At 39.8% G+C, this 20267-nt stretch overlaps 1 protein-coding gene across 1 annotated transcript in view; it reads left to right on the top strand.

Annotated features, from left to right (window-relative positions):
• The first annotated feature begins 312 nt into the window (after nucleotides 1-312).
• The window catches only part of CANX (calnexin), a 31412-nt gene continuing 11457 nt past the window's right edge, over nucleotides 313-20267 (top strand). Inside the window, 8 exon segments of the mRNA XM_030571498.1 lie at nucleotides 313-336; nucleotides 11600-11785; nucleotides 12242-12315; nucleotides 12884-12942; nucleotides 13366-13507; nucleotides 14361-14442; nucleotides 16170-16362; nucleotides 18791-18980. Coding sequence (XP_030427358.1) covers nucleotides 11603-11785; nucleotides 12242-12315; nucleotides 12884-12942; nucleotides 13366-13507; nucleotides 14361-14442; nucleotides 16170-16362; nucleotides 18791-18980 — 923 coding nt within the window. The 5' untranslated portion in view covers nucleotides 313-336; nucleotides 11600-11602.

Here is a 20267-nt window from a genome sequence, read left to right as displayed (position 1 = left end):
AGGCTGGGGTGGGAGGTAGGCGAGACTTAGCTTGGGTGGGTCTAGGCCCCTTAGAGGACGGTTGTAGTGCGGGGGGGAGGGGCTGGGCCTGTAACGGGTGTGCGGGGTGTGGGTGAGGCTCAGCCCTGGAAGCGTGGAGCCCTGGGCGGTATGGTGAGGGTGTCCGAGGACGTGCCCCGGGGGAAGTATGCCCAAGTGGGAGTACAGTGGTTGGGTACACACTGACTGAGCCGGGGAGAGGCCAGGCTGAACTGGGAGTCCAGAAACATGAGCTGAACGATGATCTTAGCACAGGTAGCCGAGTCTGTTGTGCCCACAGGACTCCATGTAAGCAGCGTAAGTGACCCATGCAGTTTTATTAAACGGTGTTAGACGTAAAACAATTGTGGCTGAGAACAGCTAGTCCATTCTGGTAGATTCTGAGATTGCCTGTTCTCCTGGGTGGGGTGAGTAGACAATGTGACTGACACAGACCATCCAGGGAGAAGCTAATGTGGCATCTAGTCATCCCAGGGTGCTATGGGAAAAAGATTATGGGTTTAGGTGAGAGGGATGTAAGATGGATGCAGAGTTGGTGGGTTTTTAATATTGTTTGAAAGTGGGAAGTAAAGTCACTAGGATTAGATATCTCATTGTAAAAATCAGGATGTTCAGAAATGGCTCTTCTGAACAGACAGTTCTGCAGAGGGGGATGTAGAGGATAAAAGATAATATCAAGACTATAGCAATATCATAGAGATCATAGATTATTAGTGTTGGAAGGGACCTCAGGAGATCATCTAGTCCAACCCCCTGCTTAAAGCAGGGCCAATCCCCAAATAGCCCCCTCAGGGATTGAACTCACAACCCTGGGTTTAAGCAGGCCAATGCTCAAACTACTGAACTATCCCTCCCCCCTATGAATAGAGCTAGGGTGAGGAGGGAAGCAGATGCTAGTTACTGGAAGGGAAGAGTTCAGATGAGCAGTAAGAGCCACCAGGTGTAGAGGAGGAAACGGAAATTAAACAATATACCTAGTAAAAAGCATGGGAGAACAAAGATGACTTAAAAAGTGCAGACTGTTCAACAGCACCTCCTTAACATTTTGCAAACTTAAAATGTATACTTCCTGAACTTAAACAACTTTATTGGCTGTTATCGTCTCTTTCAAAATAATATGTAACTGGGACCTTAGCCCTTGTTCAGCATTGGATATGCCCTCATACAAACCTTGGATTGAAGCAGATGCTCTCTATCTTGCTCCCCGCCAATCATTCTGCAAAGAACAAACTTTCCCATTCAGAGTTGAGGTGGAGTTCTCTGGACTGTATAACAGGAAATGCTACAGGTGATTGGATTATGGAGTAAGCAGCCATCTGCTTTTGAAACTTCAGCTAAGCTGACAACTGCCTTTAAGTGTCTTGTCTAGATGTAGCATGAATTAATTTCTCATTGCAAATACCAGACAATAATAGTAAATATTGACTAAAATGTGGAAGGTAATTGGCTTATCTCTGTTAACGGTGCTCTTTAGTTGCTGCACATATTCTTTCCATGTGGGTTATATAAAACTGCAAATCATTCTAGTGTGAAGATTTGTGTTCACTTGAAAATCAGGCTTAGGAGTGTTCTTGAATAGAAGTGTGTGTCTATTTACTCTGTTTTGGCAATAATATTGTTCTCCGCCTCTGGGTGTGGTGCCCCAAAGCACTTGAGGGTTGCTTTGTAGGCAGAATGACAGTGAACAGCTGTTCTCTAGTGAAATTGGAGAGGTAACACTGTGTAGGATAATACATTTTTTTCTGAACAGCCACTGAGAACAATGAAATATTTCCGTCAGACTGAACACAGTCAATTAGAATTGACTTGCAGAACTCTCATAATGGTCTCTTCCAAAGATACTACAATTGGAATCCAGCCATAATATCACCTGGATTTAGCCAAAGCACTTTAACATAATTTTAAAGCAATTTGGACCCAGATTCAGGATGTATGTATAAGCTTCTTAAAGAGACTCAATAGAAATGTGCCTTACAAAATAAAACATATTAAAATTTCTCTGCAGCTTTTGTAATCCAAATACTACAGGAATGGGGTAAGGGCTGAGATGTTAAGTAAAGCTGACTTGGTTTCTCATTTTAAGATGAGTAATAGTAAAATATAAACACCAATCTTTCCTAGCAGGTCTAAGAATTTCTCAGAAGTACTCTGTAATGTAACAGCATCCCTGCATTTAAAACCTTCCCATTTCAACAGATTTCTGCTCTTAAGAATCCAGTGTAACATATATTTAATCTTTCCCAAATAGACTGTTAACTTTGTCACTCCCACCGCCCCCCTGCCGTAAATCTTGGCATTCATCCTCTTGTCTCTTCAGTGCTTATCTTCATCCATTTAACTTGGCCCGATACTGGAGGAACTCTGTATTTGGAAGGAAGGCTGTTGCTTTTGATCCCAAGGCAAATTTGAGTTGGTTTGTGAACATGTCAACAACACTGCTAAGTATGCTTTTCCCACTAAAGAATTCTTGTATCTTGAGGTATCTCTATAATTTTTTTTATAAGCACTACAAGCCTATCCGCCTTGATTTAATGGTCCAAAATCTGCAGTTCTGCCACTGATCTCTAAGGGCTTCCAGATATGCATGAATTAGTTTTTTTGCTGATGCAGTAGTGTAGAATTCCTTTTCCTTCCTATATCTCCATTGATGCAGCTTATTTTTGGAAGCTGATGTATGTGAAACACTCTTACTAAAAACAGGCTTTAATTGGGTGTTGTAACTTTCTTTTTAAGAGTCATTTCTGAACTAATTGTTAGGCTCATGATAGCACAAATTTGAAGACTACTCTTCCTCAAGGGAAATACCTTTGAAGATTCCAAGCAAAGCTCTGGATACCTGGCAATAGTTGTGAAGTTTATTGGAGCAGAACAGCTCCAAAACACGTGCTAGGTGGAGATTGCCAATCTGTGGCCTATTGTAGGAAAGAGATTCCATTAAACAAAATTTGAGAGTCTTAAGATATAAAATTTAAAACTTTCCTGATTCCTGGGGTCAGATTTTTGTACATAGCTGGTGGAAGCAGGGTATGTCTGTCTACCCATGAGCATGTTTACTGTGTGTGATATCCTATAATTGGAGTTTTGAACGTTTGAACACTCAGAGTACTATATAAAGGCAAAATACTGTGCCATAATTCTTCTCATACCATCACTTAACTCTCTCACCCTTCTGTCATGTTGATTGATTGATCTTCTCTGCAGCTAAGTACATGTGATTTCTGCATTTGTCATCAGTGTCTTTTGGAATAAATCTGAATGTTCATACAACTAATCAACATTGCACGTTCTTTGCATTAAGTCAAGTAGTCTGGGGGTCACTTATTATTGTAGCCCCCAGAAGCCCCAGCTGAAGTCTGGGCCCAATCATATTATGTTCTATATTAGGACATGGTGAGACAATCTAAATAAACACAATGAGCAAAGAGTGGAAGAATGGAAAATGTGTCCCCATTTTATAGATGGGGAAACTGAGGCCAAGAGAGCAAGTCTTGGCATAGGTCATGTGAGAAGTCCATTCCCAACTTTCCTGTGGAATGTAGGTCTCATGAGTCCCAATGTGATGCCGCAAGAATAGAGCCATCTTTCCTCCTTTTTTATAGGCTACACGTGCAAAGGATACCAAGCAGTGATTAAGCTGATCATAGGTCAAAACTTCACTTGCTATCAGCTCTTCTTGACTTGGTTGTAAAAAGAAATGCTGTATCAAATGGGCAGAACTTTGGGCAGCCAGTAAATAAGTGCAGATGCCTCGTAACAGGGAAAATTCTGTGGCTATTAACAATTTTTAGTGTTGTAAAACTTCACATTGTACATGTATAAAAATATTCCTTGCTCTGAAGAGCTTATGGTCTCATACATGCAAGACAACAAAGACTTGAGTGGTGTCCCATAAGGCAGGTTGCTGAGGAGAAAAAGGTAGGAAGAAAATTGATCTAAGGCAGAGGATGACCAGTGTCCCCCACTGACAATTAACCAAATCAGCTGAATTTTAACTTAGGATGGCATTTAATTTAGGATGGCTTTCAACTTGAAGCTTTGAATTATCTGATCACTGTAAACTTGACACAAATAAATTCTGTTCTGTGGGTCGTCTTTTTCTGGCATCAATGCTACCTTGAGTCTGCGGGCTTTTTGAGGAGTTCAGCAAACAGCTTTATCAGGTGTTCTTGTTTTATGTACATAGCTTAAGAGAGAGCCCTACTGCTTCAAGTTCTGGAGTAGTACTTTCCTCCCCCTGTCCACATGGTTTCATTTTAACTACACCAACTGGTCAGTATTTCCATTATAGCAGTAGTTCTCAAACTTCTGTACTGGTGACCCCTTTCACACAGCAAGCCTCTGAGTGTGATCGCCCCTTCAAATTAAAAACGTTTTAACATCCTTATAAATGCTGGAGGCAGAGCAAGGTTTGGGGTGGAGGCTGACCTCTCGTGACCCCCCATGTAATAACCTCTCAACCTCCTGAGGGGTCCTGACTCCCTGGGGTGGTCTACACTATGGGGGAAAATCGATCTTAGATATGCAACTTCAGCTATGTGAATAACGTAGCTGAAGTCGAAGTATCTAAGATCGAATTACTCACCGTCCTCACGGGGCGGGATCGATGGCCGTGGCTCCCCCTGTCGATTCTAGATGAGACGCGATATATCGATTCCCGAGCAATCGATTGCTACCCGCCAATACAGCGGGTAGTGAAGACGTAGTCCCAGTTTGAGAACTCTGCATTATGGCACCCTGACTCCCTTTTGAAGTTCTTCCTACTGTTCCTATTTTTACTTACACAGTGATTCAGCCAGTATGTGAGGGATCATCAAGTGTTGGAACTCCTTTTATGGTGTTACTATAATTTGCTGTGGTTTAAAATTCATCGTTATAGAACAGACTATGAAGGCAAAGCTATTAACACTTTAATCTTTATGCGTTTATTCTTTAGGTGTCTTAATTGCACATAATACTGACTCTTGATACTAAAGACAGATTTCCCTCATAGATTGTCATAATGGTTTTAAGAATATTTTCCTGGCCAGGAAAACAAAACTCTCATGATGGGGCTAATGTAGGTCATCGGGGATGTTTTTATTTCAAATGTGTATTACAAGAATTTTTTTTTTAAGCCTCTATTTAAGAAACATTAGGGCTGCTGGGGGACTGTCAGTCAACAAGTTAATAATCCAGCATACCCAGAGCCCTTCATTTTCAGTTTTTTTTTATTTAGTTTTCCCCAGGAATTTATTGGTGCTTATTACTAAAATAACAGGTGAAAATTGGTGCAAAAACCTTAATTTCTCTGGGTAAATATCAGAGTTTATTTTGATGGACTAAGGAGGGGTGAGAGGGGAAGTATTTGGTAGATTAAGACTTTGATGAATGGAGTTCAGTAATGGCTTTCTGCAGAACTGAAAACAATGCCACCTCTGCGTTTAAGAAAACAGTATCTCTAATCCCCACATAAAACTTTTCCTTTGAATAAACAGTTTACTGTTGTAGACTTAGAAATATTAGCCTACAAATATTTACATTAATAATTGGGACACACCATTTGCAGCACATACACTAAACTTCATCCTTCCTGTTCTTTTAAACTTTCAAATACTTCCTTGTGTTCTGAAACAGATTTTGACTTTCTTCCTATTTTAGTGTGTAAAATCTTTAAACAGTTATCTGCTGACAGCTTGAAATGTATACAGATCTATTCTGCCTCCAACAATCCTCTATTTATTGAACTTTTTGAAACTTTGAACTTTTAGAGAGAGGTAAGGGTTGACTCTGTACACAAATTTGCAGAGGGACAATAGGGTTGAGGTTTGTTATTTCTTGCCTCTATATATTTATTTAAAAACATTTTTGCTGTTAACAAGCATGTTACCTCTGGAGACACAAATCTACAGTATGAGAACTGCAAAACTAAGCATCTTTGATGGTATCTTCTAGACTGAGCACTGAGTCCCATTGGGTAGATAGAAAGATCAACCTAAATAATCTATACAGAAGCCCCTGGAACCCCATAAGATTGGGTCCCTAATCCATGAACTATTGGAACTAATTTACAAAACTTTCCTTAAACACTGCATGAATATATTGTCTCATACTATAGAATTAGAATGTATAATCCCTATTCCATGATGAGATATGAGGTATAATGTAATGTAAGTAAAACTATCTTTAGATAGGTTTTTCCTCAGAAAGCATTTTATCAAAAATCTGATTTAAATAAAATCTTTTTTTCTAAATCATTGATTTTTATCCGCCCCGTTGGGCATCTTTTAAGTAGGGACTTCATCATAATTCAACTCTGAAAATATTGAAATTGGAATGATTATACCTGAGGTGGAAACCTGAGAGCTAAAATCTGGCCTGACTTATACCTTAAACAAATGCATTAATTTTAAATGCCATAGCAGACAATGAGGCAAAGCAGAATTTGACTCCTGGTAACTCTTGGTCTGATTAGCGAAGCATTTCCCAGTAAACTCTCTAGTCGCCTGGTGATGTTTAGTCCAACATTCCAAATGAAATGTTGGAGGTTCTTGCTTCTCCATTGGGCAGTATGCTCTGTAAAATCCTGTTGGGCACTCACTCCCAACAGTGGCCAGTGAGCTAGCACAGAGACCAGATTGCTTACCAAAAACAGAGCTTGAGCTTTTAAGGATAGCAATGTTTGCTTTGTGGTTGTGGGTTTATAAACTCTGTTCCTCTGATTTCATATTGTGGTTCTTCAGTCACAAGACAGACACTTCACTCAGGTTGTGTCCCTACCTGGTAATACCCTTGCATGGTCCCAGAACCCAGGCTCCAGCTGGAGCCTGAACATCTGCATTGCAATTAAACAGCCCCATAGCCTGAGCCCCACAAACCAGTCAGCAGACACAGGCTAGTCATGGGTGTTCAATTATTTTTTTATCAAGGTCCAGATTTCTTAGTCAAGGTAGTCAGGGTCCAGACAGGAAATAAATAAATAAAAACCACCCCCACAATAATAAGTAAAGAGATTTAATGGTCTGTTCAAAAAAAGTCTGGTGGTCTGGAGTTGGCCTGCAGTCCACCTATTGACTACCCCTACCCTATGAGGTCAATAACCTCTCTGAGATTTTGTGTGGTTTATGCATAGCTCAAAAAAAATAAACAAACAAAAAATCTGGCTGTTGCATAGTGATGCGTAATGTCTTCTACCTTTTAGTTGGATGAACTGAATCCTGTTTAGCACAGAGCTGCTTGGTGCAGCAGTTGTCTGGCTGGTATGTTGCTATAGGTAGAAAGCATATAATACAAGCTGAAGATGGATTTAGTGCAGGACTGTAGAAATACAACATTGCTATAGTCTTAGAGAGTCCCTTTCCATTTTTGCTTAAAGAATCTATCCTGCTTTTTTTTTCTGATCAGACTCTCTAAATGTTGCATATAATAGTAAAATCTGAACTTCACTTTTTCCCCCTTGAAAGACTTGATGTTCTCAGGACTTTATCTAGCAAGTTGCAACATTTTGTTCTCAAAAGCATATATGTGCACCAGATAACATTGTTGACATCATGCTATCAAATTGCCCACATATAAGACTTTTTTCAATATGGAACAACACATTTTTAGAAGAACTTAATTGTGGTCTCTTTGGCCTTGAAATTGCAGCTTAATTTTAGAAGAAAGCTGAGACATAACTTACTGTAAGTAAACAAGTGCACAGTGTGACAGGTATTGTATGAGCAATCAACAAATGACATGCTGAAACTTGTCCTTTGAGTCTTTTGTGATGTGACGATGACCTACAAAATGCCTGGCAGTGCTACAGTACTGTCATATTTAGAACTGCAAAGTCTCTTGATTTGCTTTTTGTCTTGGGTTTTTGCAACCCAACAAACTCATTGATTTTGAGCAAGTAGCTTTGCAAACTTGTTCAAACAAGTAACTGGTTTAGCTTTCTGCAATGATTCAAGTGTTGGGATTTTTGTTGAGGGAGGAGGGATGGGATTTAAAAAAAAACAATATTTAAATTGCTGTACTTGTGCATAGGAATGCATTTTAGGCTCAAAATCTACTGTTCCTGTAATGGAATACCTGCAGATGATGATGGCAATGCAAAATGTTCATCTGCCTTGTATCTGTCTTCAGAATGATCTGTCAACTTTATATAAACATAGTTTTTTGAAGTAGTGGTATCCTTCTATGCAGGGAGACATTCCCTGTCCTTGATTCAAAGAAATAATACTGTCTATGGGAGATGCTTTTGTATGTGAGCTGCAGAAAGTTACAAGCTTTTTTGGGGGAGACTGGGGGATAAGGCAGGATTTATAGTTGAAGTTGGAAACTTTATCTAGACTCAGAACACCTAGTAAAAACACAATGTAGTAAGACTACCTAAATGGAATACTTTTTCCATTTTGCACTTAGGCACCATAGTGATGGGTAGGGATGGATAACTCTTGGCCACCTGTTAATATACAGTTGTCAGGGATTTGCCGTCAACTCCCTGTGTCAATCTACTTACCTGGGAACTGCACATTCTCCATCCCTATTTCTTCTGTTCAAAAAGTAAAACAATACTTACAGCACCCCAAAATATCCTTCTCAACCAGATCCTTTGAACTACAGCTCTGAGAGTCTAGCAAACATTGGTTTTTACCTTATGCTCTGCAGTTTCTCATTGGAGTCTCTGTCTTTTTGAAGTTTTTTGTTGAAGAATTGCCACTTTTAAGTCTATTGTTCAGTGTCCAGGGAGATTGAAGTGTTCCCCTACTGGTTTTTGAGTGTGTTAATTCTTAATGTCAGATTTGTTACCATTTATTGTTTTGCATAGAGATTGTCCAGTTTGGCCCATATACATGGCAGAGGGGCATTGTTGGCACATGATGGCATACATCACATTGGTAGATATATTTCAGCAAAAAACTTCAAAAACAGACTCCAATGAGAAACTACACAACTGGAATTAATTTGCAATCTGGACACCATCAAATTGGGTCTGAATAAAGACTGAGGGTTTGGCTACACTTGCGGCTGTACAGCGCTGGGAGTTACAGCTGTCTTCATACAGCTGTGTAGGGAAAGGGCTGCAGTGTGGCCACACTGACAGCTACCAGCGCTGCAGTGTAGCCACATTTGCAGGGGTGTTGGGAGTGGTGCATTATGGGCAGCTATCCCAGCGTTCAAGTGGCTGCAACATGCTTTTCAAAAGAGGAGGGTGGGGTGGAATGTGACTGGGAGTGTGGGGGAGAGAGAGTGAGTGGATTTTTGGAGCCACCAATGTGTCAGCACCCTGCCTTGCAAATTCCGACCACTTCCCCCACCCCTCTCTCATTCACTCTTAAATGCAAATAGCCTTCAGACCAGATAAGCAGCTGCTCCGAGGACTCCTATCCCCTGTGCTGTTTGTCTCCTCAAGCAAACACTAGCTGTGGACATTCCCTGCCTACCTCTGCTCGAGCAAACAGTAGCTGTGTTTGTTTTTTAGATAAGCAGCTCCGGGAGCCCTGAGTTCACAACAAAACAAAGACGCATCATAACAAAACAAAGAGTTCTTTAGTTAAAAGCATTATGGGAAGATTCCGGAGGTCAGTTACAGTGTAGTAAGATTAATCACTGTTTACACTCGCACTCCAGCGCTGCAGCACCAGCGCTGTTCACGTGGACAAGAGGAATAAAGAGGAGTACAACCAGCGCTATAGCCAGGAAAATACAGCACTGTATGTGCCTTGCCAGTGTGGATGGGGGGGTAAGTTGCAGCGCTGTAAAGCCACTACCAGCGCTGCAACTCTCCCGTGTAACCAAGGCCACAGTGGATGGGTAACTACAAAAAACTAATTTTCCCCTGCTGATACTCACACCTTCTTGTCAGCTGTTTGAAATGGGCCACCTTGATTACATTGAACTCATTAGCAACAAAAAATTGAATTTCCTCCCTTCTTGTCAACTGTTGAGAATAGCCCACTTCCACCTTAATTGAATTGTCTCCTTAGCACTGACCCCCCAGTTGGTAAGGCAACTCCCATCTTTTCATATGCTGTGTATTTATACCTCTCTACTGTATTTTCCACTCCGTGCATCTGATGAAGTGGGATTTAGCCCATGAAAGATTATGCCCAAATAAAGGTGGTTAAGGTGATGTCTCTCTCACCAACAGGAGTTGGTCCAATAAAAGATAAGTTTTTGAGCTGTCACAGAGCTCTTCTTGAGGCCTTCAAGGGGTGTGTTGGCTTGAAGAGCTCTGCAAGCTGGAGAGCTTCTCTCACCAACAGAAGTTGGTCCAGTAAAAGATTTTACCTTAACCATCTTGTCTCACTTAATATCCTTTTAATATTTACATTTGTTTGAAAATGGTGGATGACCTTATTTACTAGATTATTTCTAATTGTGATGGAAATTAAAATTCACTTATGCACAAAAACAGCACTTTAAAATGCTTTTATTAAATAAAATGACATTCAATATGCTTGATACACAGGAAAGAAAAGCTTACCAAAACACTTTTTTTTTTCTTTAGATTTCAAACTAAGGAAGCATATGTAGTTAAACTCACTAACTGATTTTGTTTCCGATCACCATGTCATTGAAGATTTTTAGAACTAGTAGATCACATCGTCATATGCCTAGTTTTTATTCATATATTGGAGAGAAAAAGCAGAAAAAAACTGTTTTAAAACTCGCAATTGAATTCTTAACTTTGAATCAGCAAGTCATTGAATTGAACTAGCTGAATACATGAAAAGAAAAAATTGATTCTGTGCACCTGAAGAAGAGGCTATTGGAGTCAAAAGTTAGCTTAGTACTTCAGATTCTGGTTCCACATGTTTAGTTAGTGACTTTCACCAGTTCAGTCATTTTGAGTTTCTTTTAAAACTTGGCAGTCAACATGTGCTTCTTAATATTTTAATTTTTTGCTTGTCACTAATCTATTATAGTAAGTTTAGGCCTTAACATAGGTTGTCAGAACTTAAATCTGTTTAAAAATTTGTGTTTTTTTTAAAAAGTCTGTACTTTAAAAAAATTCTTTTTAACCACCTTGTTAGGTGGTGGTGGTGTAAGCAGTAGTTAAAACATGAAACTGCCTGTGAGATCTGAGCTGCAGAGCAGTCCACAGTGCATCATCCTAGACTAAGAAAGTATCTTCTTCAAGAGTGATCCTCAATATACTGTGCTTGGTCAGTTGATGGAGGCCTGCAACTTTCATAGAGGAGGCAGGAAGAAGAAAATAGCGTTTAGCAGGCAGGTATCTATGGCTCCTATTTTCATGCTGTAGAAGAGTATGTGTAATCCCTACATAGCAATTGCTGTTTCTGTAGCATTTCATACACTATACTCCAGATGTTTTGTCTCATTAACACTGCTGCAAGCCATGTACAAAACAGGATATGCACAGCGCTAAGATAAAAGCAACATAAAGTGTACCGAGAAAGAAAATTAATAGGCTTACAAAGTACAGAGACTTGAGAAACGTAACATGAAGTTATCTCTTCTATAGTGTACTTGCTCATTTGCGATTGCGTACTTGTCACTGAACTACGGAAGACCGTACCCTTTATTTCGCTAGTGAGTATAGGTTTATAATGTTTGATCTTTCCTGTGTGTACAGACCATGGAACTAAAGTGGCTGCTGTGTGCGACATTGCTGATACTTGGATTAGTTGATGTCCAGACACATGATGAGGAAGATGACCATGATGATGATGTAATTGATATTGAGGATGACTTGGAAGATGGTGTTGAGGACGTAGAAGAGACGAAGCCTGAAGCCAGCAGCCCTCCTCCATCCCCGAAGGTTTGACTTAAATTTACAATGATAAAACAAAATTATGCTTGGGTAGTGTGGCTGTTGTAACCTGTCCCATCTTGGTCTGATCTGGAGACTATCTTGAGCATAAAAACTCAATATGACAACAGAGTAATTGCATTCATTTTAAAGAAGCATTGCAAATGCACTTGAGCTGCATTTCTTCCGCAGGAAAATTTCTTTAAGGCTATTTGAATCTTGTGATGTGATACCAGGATTTAGCAGTACTAGTACTCTTAGACTTTGGTATTTTTATCTTCAAAATAAAATTATAACTTTCAAGCAATGGCATCCAGACTTTGGGGAGTGTAAATAACTTAAGACGTTTCAAGTAGAAAACTTGTCTAAGTCAGGAAAAGTGGGATGAACTCAAAGCCTTGTAGTTTCCTAGGGCAGCAAAGATGTTTAAAGGTCTGTGTAAACATTTTTCTCCTCCTCCAATAGGTTAGCTATAAGCCCCCAGTACCAACAGGAGAAGTTTATTTTGTGGAAAACTTTGATAAGGGAACCCTGGAAGGGTAAGTGTAATCTTCAAGATTTAATGTAAATTAATTAGTCCGTTTGCCCCTCTTAATGGGCACCTAACAAATGCTTATTTGAACATCCTTCAAGGTTTCAAGAGATATGAAGGTTAGGAGAAAAGTACAGTAAGGTGGTTATATATGGGGTCATTTGAACTCTAGTCATATTAATAATAGCTATTCAAGAATGGGTGCTCTGGAAAGGTATTTCATTACACCTTACTGAAGGTCCAATGTACCATGTACACATACAGAATCCTGTATGCTGGCCTCTCTTGGTAATATGACAAGATGGAGATAATGGCGCTACAAGCACTATCTCTAGTGGAGTACTGATAATAGGAACACTGGTACAAAGCCACTTTGCCTACTTCTGAATTTGCTTCATGTGTTGGAGAACTTAGCGCAGAACTCCCAAAGAGACTGATCATTGATGGGGTTCAGAATACAGTAGGGTCTAGTTAAAGGGTAATTGCAGTGGCTAGGTGTTTCTTTAGAGCTGGCTTTGTATAAAAGTCTGTAACTGTATAGCTGTCCCTTACTTCTGCTGGGGATGTCATTTCAGATGGGTTCTTTCCAAGGCCAAGAAGGATGACACAGATGATGAAATTGCAAAATATGATGGTGAGTGCCATCTAGCTTTTGTTCAGAAGGTATATTTTTTTGGTTGTCTGTACTGTAGAGCTAGACTTAAGGTGCAAATCTTACCCTGACTAAACACACACAAGAATATATTACATATGAAAAGTGGGTGGGCATTTGGGTGTTGTTTTTACCTACTTACGTCCAGTGAGCTGTGGATTTTGCAGCAAGTCCTCCTGAGTGTTGAAATGTGTTCCGTTCCTAATTAAAATTTCATCTTTTGAAGGCTAGTCTGTACACCAATTTCTAACTTGAATAATATAACTGAATGTGACTTCTGGAAATGCTGTTATAACCCATATTGTACAGAATAACAATTTTTAGTTTCTTGTTAAAGTTCATTAAAATAAGAAAACAAGGAATTGTGGGTTATAATAGTAATGAAATGGTGTATGTTCCTTGCAGGTAAATGGGAAGTAGAGGAAATGAAGGACACTAAACTTCCAGGGGACAAAGGACTTGTACTGGTTTCCCGGGCCAAGCATCATGCGATCTCTGCCAAACTGACAAAGCCCTTCATATTTAATACCAAACCCCTCATTGTACAGTAAGTGGAAGATAACAAGTGTTTACTGCACCAAAAAGGGCAGGTGGCTGTTAGCGGCTTGTTCCAGAATTACATAGTTTGGTTGACCAAACCGTAGTAAAGCATGGTAGCCCATTACCACACAGAATATTGGCTACCACTCTTATGTGCAAATAAATAAAGGGGTATTTTAGTGTACAATAACTTTCCATTTCAAGTTCTTGGAAATGCTTCTTTTTCCATCTGAATAAACTAGCTGTCTGAATTTCTGGAAATTAGCCTTTCCTTGCAATGTGACACTGACTACAGTTGTTTCCACTTCTGTGCTAAAGCTGTAATAGCAAGGGCCTAGAGAACTGACTTGTCTGTTGTGATTTACAGGAGGAGTCAAACAGTTAGCAGGGACTGTGTAAAGACAATTCATGAGTGAATAGATTTTTGTCCAGCAAATTGTCCTTTCTCTTTCCCTGGTAGCAAGGCAAACCTAGCTTGTGATTCAGCTCTTTTGCCATGGGGGACACACAGCTTGTCCAATTGAGCAACAATTGTTAGATTGGTCATGGCAGACATATAAGAATCCAGATTTATTGGGAGTAGCTGATCTGTGGGACTTTCCCAGCAAGAAAGGAGGGTAATCAGCTCATCAGTTTGATTAACTCATTATCTCATGCATTCTGCCTGTTGCCTAGCTGTTTACTTTGTGGTTCTTATGTATCTGCCTAAGTTCCGTTATGAAATGTGGGAAACACTCATTTAAAAAACCTTTCTAATTTGTATGGAAGCTCTGTTACATCATTATATGAAGGGAATGTTGTCTACTTCAATCCATGTACTATAATGTGCCCTCTGCTTCTCTGCCCAAAATAAAAATCAGGTATGAAGTGAATTTCCAAAATGGGATCGAGTGTGGCGGTGCCTATGTGAAGCTGCTTTCTAAAACCACCGAGCTGAACCTGGTGAGTGGTGTGCATGCTGTTTAGTTACTACTCCCCAAAGACAAGCCTGTCTTTCTCTTGCTCCTCCCCAAAGAAACTCTTATGATCCTAATGGCCTGCAGGCAGTTGTTTGTGTTTAGGGGCAGACTTGCAAAAGTAGTCTGCACCCAGAAGCTTGCATTGTCCTGAGTGAGTGGGAGCAGATGGATGCTGAATTCTTCTGAAAATCCGATTACCACAGTTGACTCTCTGCGATGCTGTAGGTGGTGAGCATTCCTACTCCTCCCCCATAAGAATCCACAACACTTTTTTTATTAACTGCCACACACTTTTGGGATGTCTTTCCCCCCCCCACCCCCCTTACTATAAGAGTAGCCATCTCATATGGGAGGTCTGTAGAGGGCACGCTAAATCGTGTATCTTGTAAATTTCACTTTAGCCCTTCCACAATTAAACTATGCTCTTTATGTGGAAGGAAGCTGACTGACTGGGATTAGACAATTGTGGAAGGAAGCTGACTGACTGGGATTAGACAATTGTTGTCTAAAATGAGTTCCAGAGAGAGTCATCAAAGAGAAATAGACTAAGATGATCCTAATCATATTTCTCTACACCAGACTTCTTACATTTCAATGTTTTTGTAAGGAGTGTGGTGTCTGAAAGTACTAGAGACTTGCTGCTTGCAGGATGGGCTAGCAGGATGTACTATGGTCAGTAAATGTCTTGGACTAAACACATCTTGTACCTGGCCCATGGTCACTATTCCAGCAGCATTATCTGAAAGATATAAAATTTGAGAGGATTTTGTATACAGCAGCTACTGGATATTTTTGATCAAAGCCCTTCAGTTTTCTGTAGGCTTCCCCTCCATGGAAATAGAAGTCAAAACTGTTGTCCCGACTCTTTCCCCTTCACTGTCTTGTCAGAATCTTTCTTGATACAGATCCATCTCTGACCAGGATATGCTATTCAAGATGTGAAAGGCCACTTAATGATTGTGCAATCACTTCTTCAGTTCTTTTTTAACTGAATGCGTGAATAGGGTCAGTGAGAGTAGACAAGCTTGCTTGCAATAACTTTTGTTAAAGGGATGGCATTATCAGACATCTAGTTAATTCTTAAAAGCTTCATATAATACATCAGCCCTATGCTTGGTACTAACTTTTCTGTGCTTTTTCAGCTGAGTTTACTCTGTTAATGCCTCTTATGTTCCCTGTTGTGAGAGAGAACTACTCAGACTGGGAAACTGTGAGACTGACGAGACACAGCAATGTCAAATGCACAGCAAAGATTTCAGTTTCTTTCAGTGCTGATAATCGCTGTTGACAATAACTTATTTTAAAAACAAAAATTTTTTGCATTGTGGGGTTTCTGTGACTTAGATTAGCTAGACATCAACTAAAAAAATTCCAACAGGTTATTTTACATTTGCACAACTTTATGGCTTAATGCTTTTGATCTTACCTGTCACTCTTGAAAACGGCCTTCTACTAATGAGGGAAAAGTAAAGACAGTTGGATAGGATGATGGAAAATGTAGGGCCCAGCTAAGCAGCAGTAGGGAGAAGGATTGGATTGTCCTAACTGGCCTCTTCCATTTCAAATTTCTGTGACTGTATCAACCATCTGTTGCTGGTTTTGATCTCAGGTATAATCAGGCAGCTTAATGAGTGAAGTGCATTTGCGGTAAACACTGTGTTGTCTAAACCTGAACTCTAGAATGATTTATTCCAACTGTTCTCTTTAAAGGATCAGTTTCATGACAAAACTGCCTACACAATCATGTTTGGTCCTGATAAATGTGGAGAAGATTATAAATTACACTTCATCTTTCGGCACAAGAACCCCAAAACCGGCAAATACGAAGAGAAGCATGCAAAGCGTCCAGATGCAGATCTGAAGACCTACTTTACTGATAAGAAGACGCACCTCTATACTCTGGGTAAAGCAAATAAACTTGGGGGAGGGGAGTGTTTTTTAAAAAACAAGGTGCAGATCTCGAAAAGTTTGAGGATGGATATTTATTTTGTGTCTTTGGTGCAAGAGAAATGGAAAGGAGTCCTAAAAGAGTAACTGAATATACTATGTATGTGGACTTCATACAACTAAAACATACGTTCTGAATCCTCATGCAGAAATCGTTTGTTCTTTGTTCTGTTCTTCCATGCAAGAAATCTCATCAAGGAGCATGCATTGCTTTGAGTCTTAACTCTTGCAGGGAAAATATAGAACTCTGAACTTGGTAGGTGAAGGAAAATTGGCTTTCCAAATATGATCTTAAATACCTTAACTTATAGTATAATTACATGCATTCTGTTACTGACTTGGGATTTCACGTGCTCTCTAGTTGCATGCATAGCTATCTTTTCTTTAATTTTTTGGGACAGTAGGCTCTAAACTGTATGGAGGAAATAGCAATGCTGTGTCTCCCTGAGACAAAGTGTTAGAAGCCCTCCTTTCAGGCATCTGTTTCAATGTGTCACTTTAATTGGCTTTCATTTTCACTGGCTGTTTCACTGAGGTTTTCAGAGCTGAAAAAGTCAGATAGGGAATATGTATTGGAGAGTGAAGACTGGTCATACCCATGGTTAAAATAGTGATAGGAGCATAAGAATTGCCACACTAGATAAGATCAGTGGTTGTGGTACAATATTCTGTTTACAGCTGGGGCTATCCTCAGAAGCCCCAGAGAAATGTTCAAGGGGCCCTGCAGTAGGAATAACTTACCTTATAGGGACAGTCTCTTCCTAACACCTATCTGTTGAAGGCTGGCTTATGCCCTTAACTACGAAGGAGTTACTCCTTTCAGAACTCTTGGTTTAGTTCTTAGTCCTGTTAACCTAATTCTGAATGTTCTTATTGGCCATATGAATATTGAATCCTGCTAAGATCTTAGGTTTCAGAGTAGCAGCCGTGTTAGTCTGTATCTGTAAAAAGAACAGGAGTCCTTGTGGCACCTTAGAGACTAACAAATTTGTTTGAGCATAAGCTTTTGTGGGCTACAGCCCACTTCATCAGATGCATAGAATCTTTACTCAAATAAATTTGTTAGTCTCTAAGGTGCCACGAGGACTCCTGTCCTTTTTGCTAAGATCTTACACTCTTAGCTTGGGCCTCACTCTGCTAGGCAGCTTTTGGCTTTGGAGCTCTGACTTTTACAACTGCACAGCCGAATCTTCTCCTTTAGAATCAGCTTTTCAAGATATTTTGCTACTAGATCTGGATGTGGCTAGTAATGAAACAAGGCTCCTGACTTCATGAATGAAAGCAGTATAGAAACTATGAGTTGCTGTCTTACTGGTTTCAAGATTAAACACCGAGTTTTGGTTTTTCTGCATTTCTTCTTTGTGCAGAATAGAACATGGAGCTGTGCTCTGAGGCTGACTAATTGCAGGGGGAGCTTTCTAAGCAGTGTGGGCAGGTGTGGGATCTAGTCTTAAAAGTGACTTTGACTTTTTTTTTTTTAAAGGCATAGTGGGGTCCAATGTTTTGTGGTCTCAATTATTTCGTTATCAAATGTGAAGGATATATGTTTAAAAAGGACACTCTAATTGCTGGTCCAGATTGAAACTGGGTTTGTCTAACTTCATGCCTCATTGCCAGTAATAAAGAAATCCTTGGTGAATTTATCAAACCTCCCCCACCCCCTCCTATTGACAGTTGGGAACTTTCTTAACTGTTCTGTTGATGGATGGGGCAGAATAGAATCCACAGTTCTGCTAGTTTTACATGTGATGACTTTGCAAGGCTAAAAGTAGTAAAAAGCTTTTTAATTTCACAAAAGGCCAGAGATGGGGCCTTGAATTTATACAGAGCAGATCCATTAAGAGTGGTGCAGGTTTTTTCCAGTTACTTTTCAAGTAAATAAGGAATTACACTTCACAGTCTTTAAAGTTCCTGTCCTTTCTGTTAAGAAAATAGAAGTGGCAAAGCCTGATGTATTTTTTTGGGGGTGGGTGGGAGGGGACCTGATAAATCTCACTATACTAGGTTCTTCTCTTTATAAGTAGGGTAACAGGTGTGAGGTGTGTATAGAGCAGAACTCTTTTCCAGATGTAATTGATTTGAGGGGGCTATGTAATACTCATGCCTATTGGGTATCCAGAGGAGGACTCTCTCTAAAAATCTTTGTCTTTTTATTCCTTGACACAAGACAAAATAGGTTATTTGTTTCCCCTTGGCAGCCCCATTTGGGCATTATTGTTTACTGTGGAGGTAACTTCAGCTAGAAGGATGATTGTAATAGTTTTGAGGTTTAGAAAAGGGCAGGAGAATAGAAAGTGGCAATGAGATTCTGTAGAGCTCAATTTTCTCGTTATGTTAGCCAAAAAGGCTCTATTAACTCTTTCTCCCTGTCCCTGTCTATCCAGTCTTGAATCCTGATAATAGTTTTGAAATCCTGGTTGATCAGACTGTGGTGAATAGTGGGAATCTCCTAAATGATGTGACTCCTGCTGTGAATCCACCCCGAGAGATTGAGGACCCAGATGACCAGAAACCAGAGGACTGGGACGAGAGACCCAAGATCCCAGACCCAGATGCTGTTAAACCAGAGGATTGGTGAGTAGCTTGGGTGGTGGAATTGGGGAAAGCTGTTGCGAGATAACCTAGTGCTGGTCTAAAACAGTTCTTAGCTAGTCACTTGTCCATTTTATTTTTATTTTTTAGTCCCCTGTACTCAAGTTAACTGGCTAGTTTTGACCAATCTGACACTGGACATGCAGTCATTTGTGTGTTAAGCTATTTATCTGCTTAAACTGTAGCTAAGCTTGGCAGAATTCAATTTTTATCTTTTATAATTTTCAAGGCTTTTCTTTTAATTTGTATTTCAGTTTTCACAATTTGTGGAAATTATGGGGGTCAGACAATTATTTAATGAGAGTAGACACTGAGATTCAAAAAGTTAATGCTTTAACTATTAACACAGATGTCAACATGTCAAAACATACATTAATTTATGGCTATTTACTTTAAGTTCTGAAGCAACATTGTTCTTTGCCTATCTCTATATTGACTGGAATTTTTTTTGTCAGTTTGTGTGCATGGTAAATGATGTTTTATTTAGATGAATTATTCCAAGCCTAACCCTAGTATCCGACTGGTAGTAGACTGCAGATTGATTCCATGCCCTTGCACTTGAATAAGTGTCAGAATGAAGTTCAGCACTAATTAATATTGGCAAGCCAGGAATATTGGCAAGCCAGGTAACATTTACATGAAGTTCCTTGCTTAGCCATAGATGTGCTTCATTTGATGTCTGATCAGGCATAGGATCAAGTGCTAGAACACTTAAATAAAGAATACCTGGAGCTTATTTTGGCAAAAAAGCTCTTGTGATGGGGATCAAATGGACAGTTTAAAATCTGACACCTTCAATCCAGATAGCCATTGAGAGACTGACAGTTATGAACATGAGTGGCCATACTGGGTCAAAGTTCCATCTAGCCTAGAATCGTGTCTTTGGACAGTGCCAGATGCTTTAAATGCAATGAACATAACATGGCAGTTATTGAGAGATCCATCTACTGGTAGTTAGAGGTTCAGGGAAACCCGGAGCATGGGGTTGCATTCCTGACTATCTTGGCTGATAGCTGTAAATGGACCTCTCCTCCATGAATTTATCTAGTTCCTTTTTTAACTCAGTTATGCTTTTGGCCTTCACAACATCCCCTGGCAACCAGTTCCACAGGTTTGCTGCATGTTGTTGTGAAGTAGTATTTATGTTCTTGTCTTTAACCTGCTGCCTGTTAATTTCATTTGGTGACCCCTGGTTCTTGTGTTTGGGGAGGGATAAATAATACTTCCTTATTACTTTCTCCACACCATTCATGATTTTCTAGACTTCTA

The sequence above is a fragment of the Gopherus evgoodei genome, chromosome 8, assembly GCF_007399415.2.
Source record: "Gopherus evgoodei ecotype Sinaloan lineage chromosome 8, rGopEvg1_v1.p, whole genome shotgun sequence".
Classification (NCBI taxonomy): Eukaryota; Metazoa; Chordata; order Testudines; family Testudinidae; genus Gopherus; species Gopherus evgoodei.
This window is presented reverse-complemented; position numbering and strand designations above follow the sequence as displayed.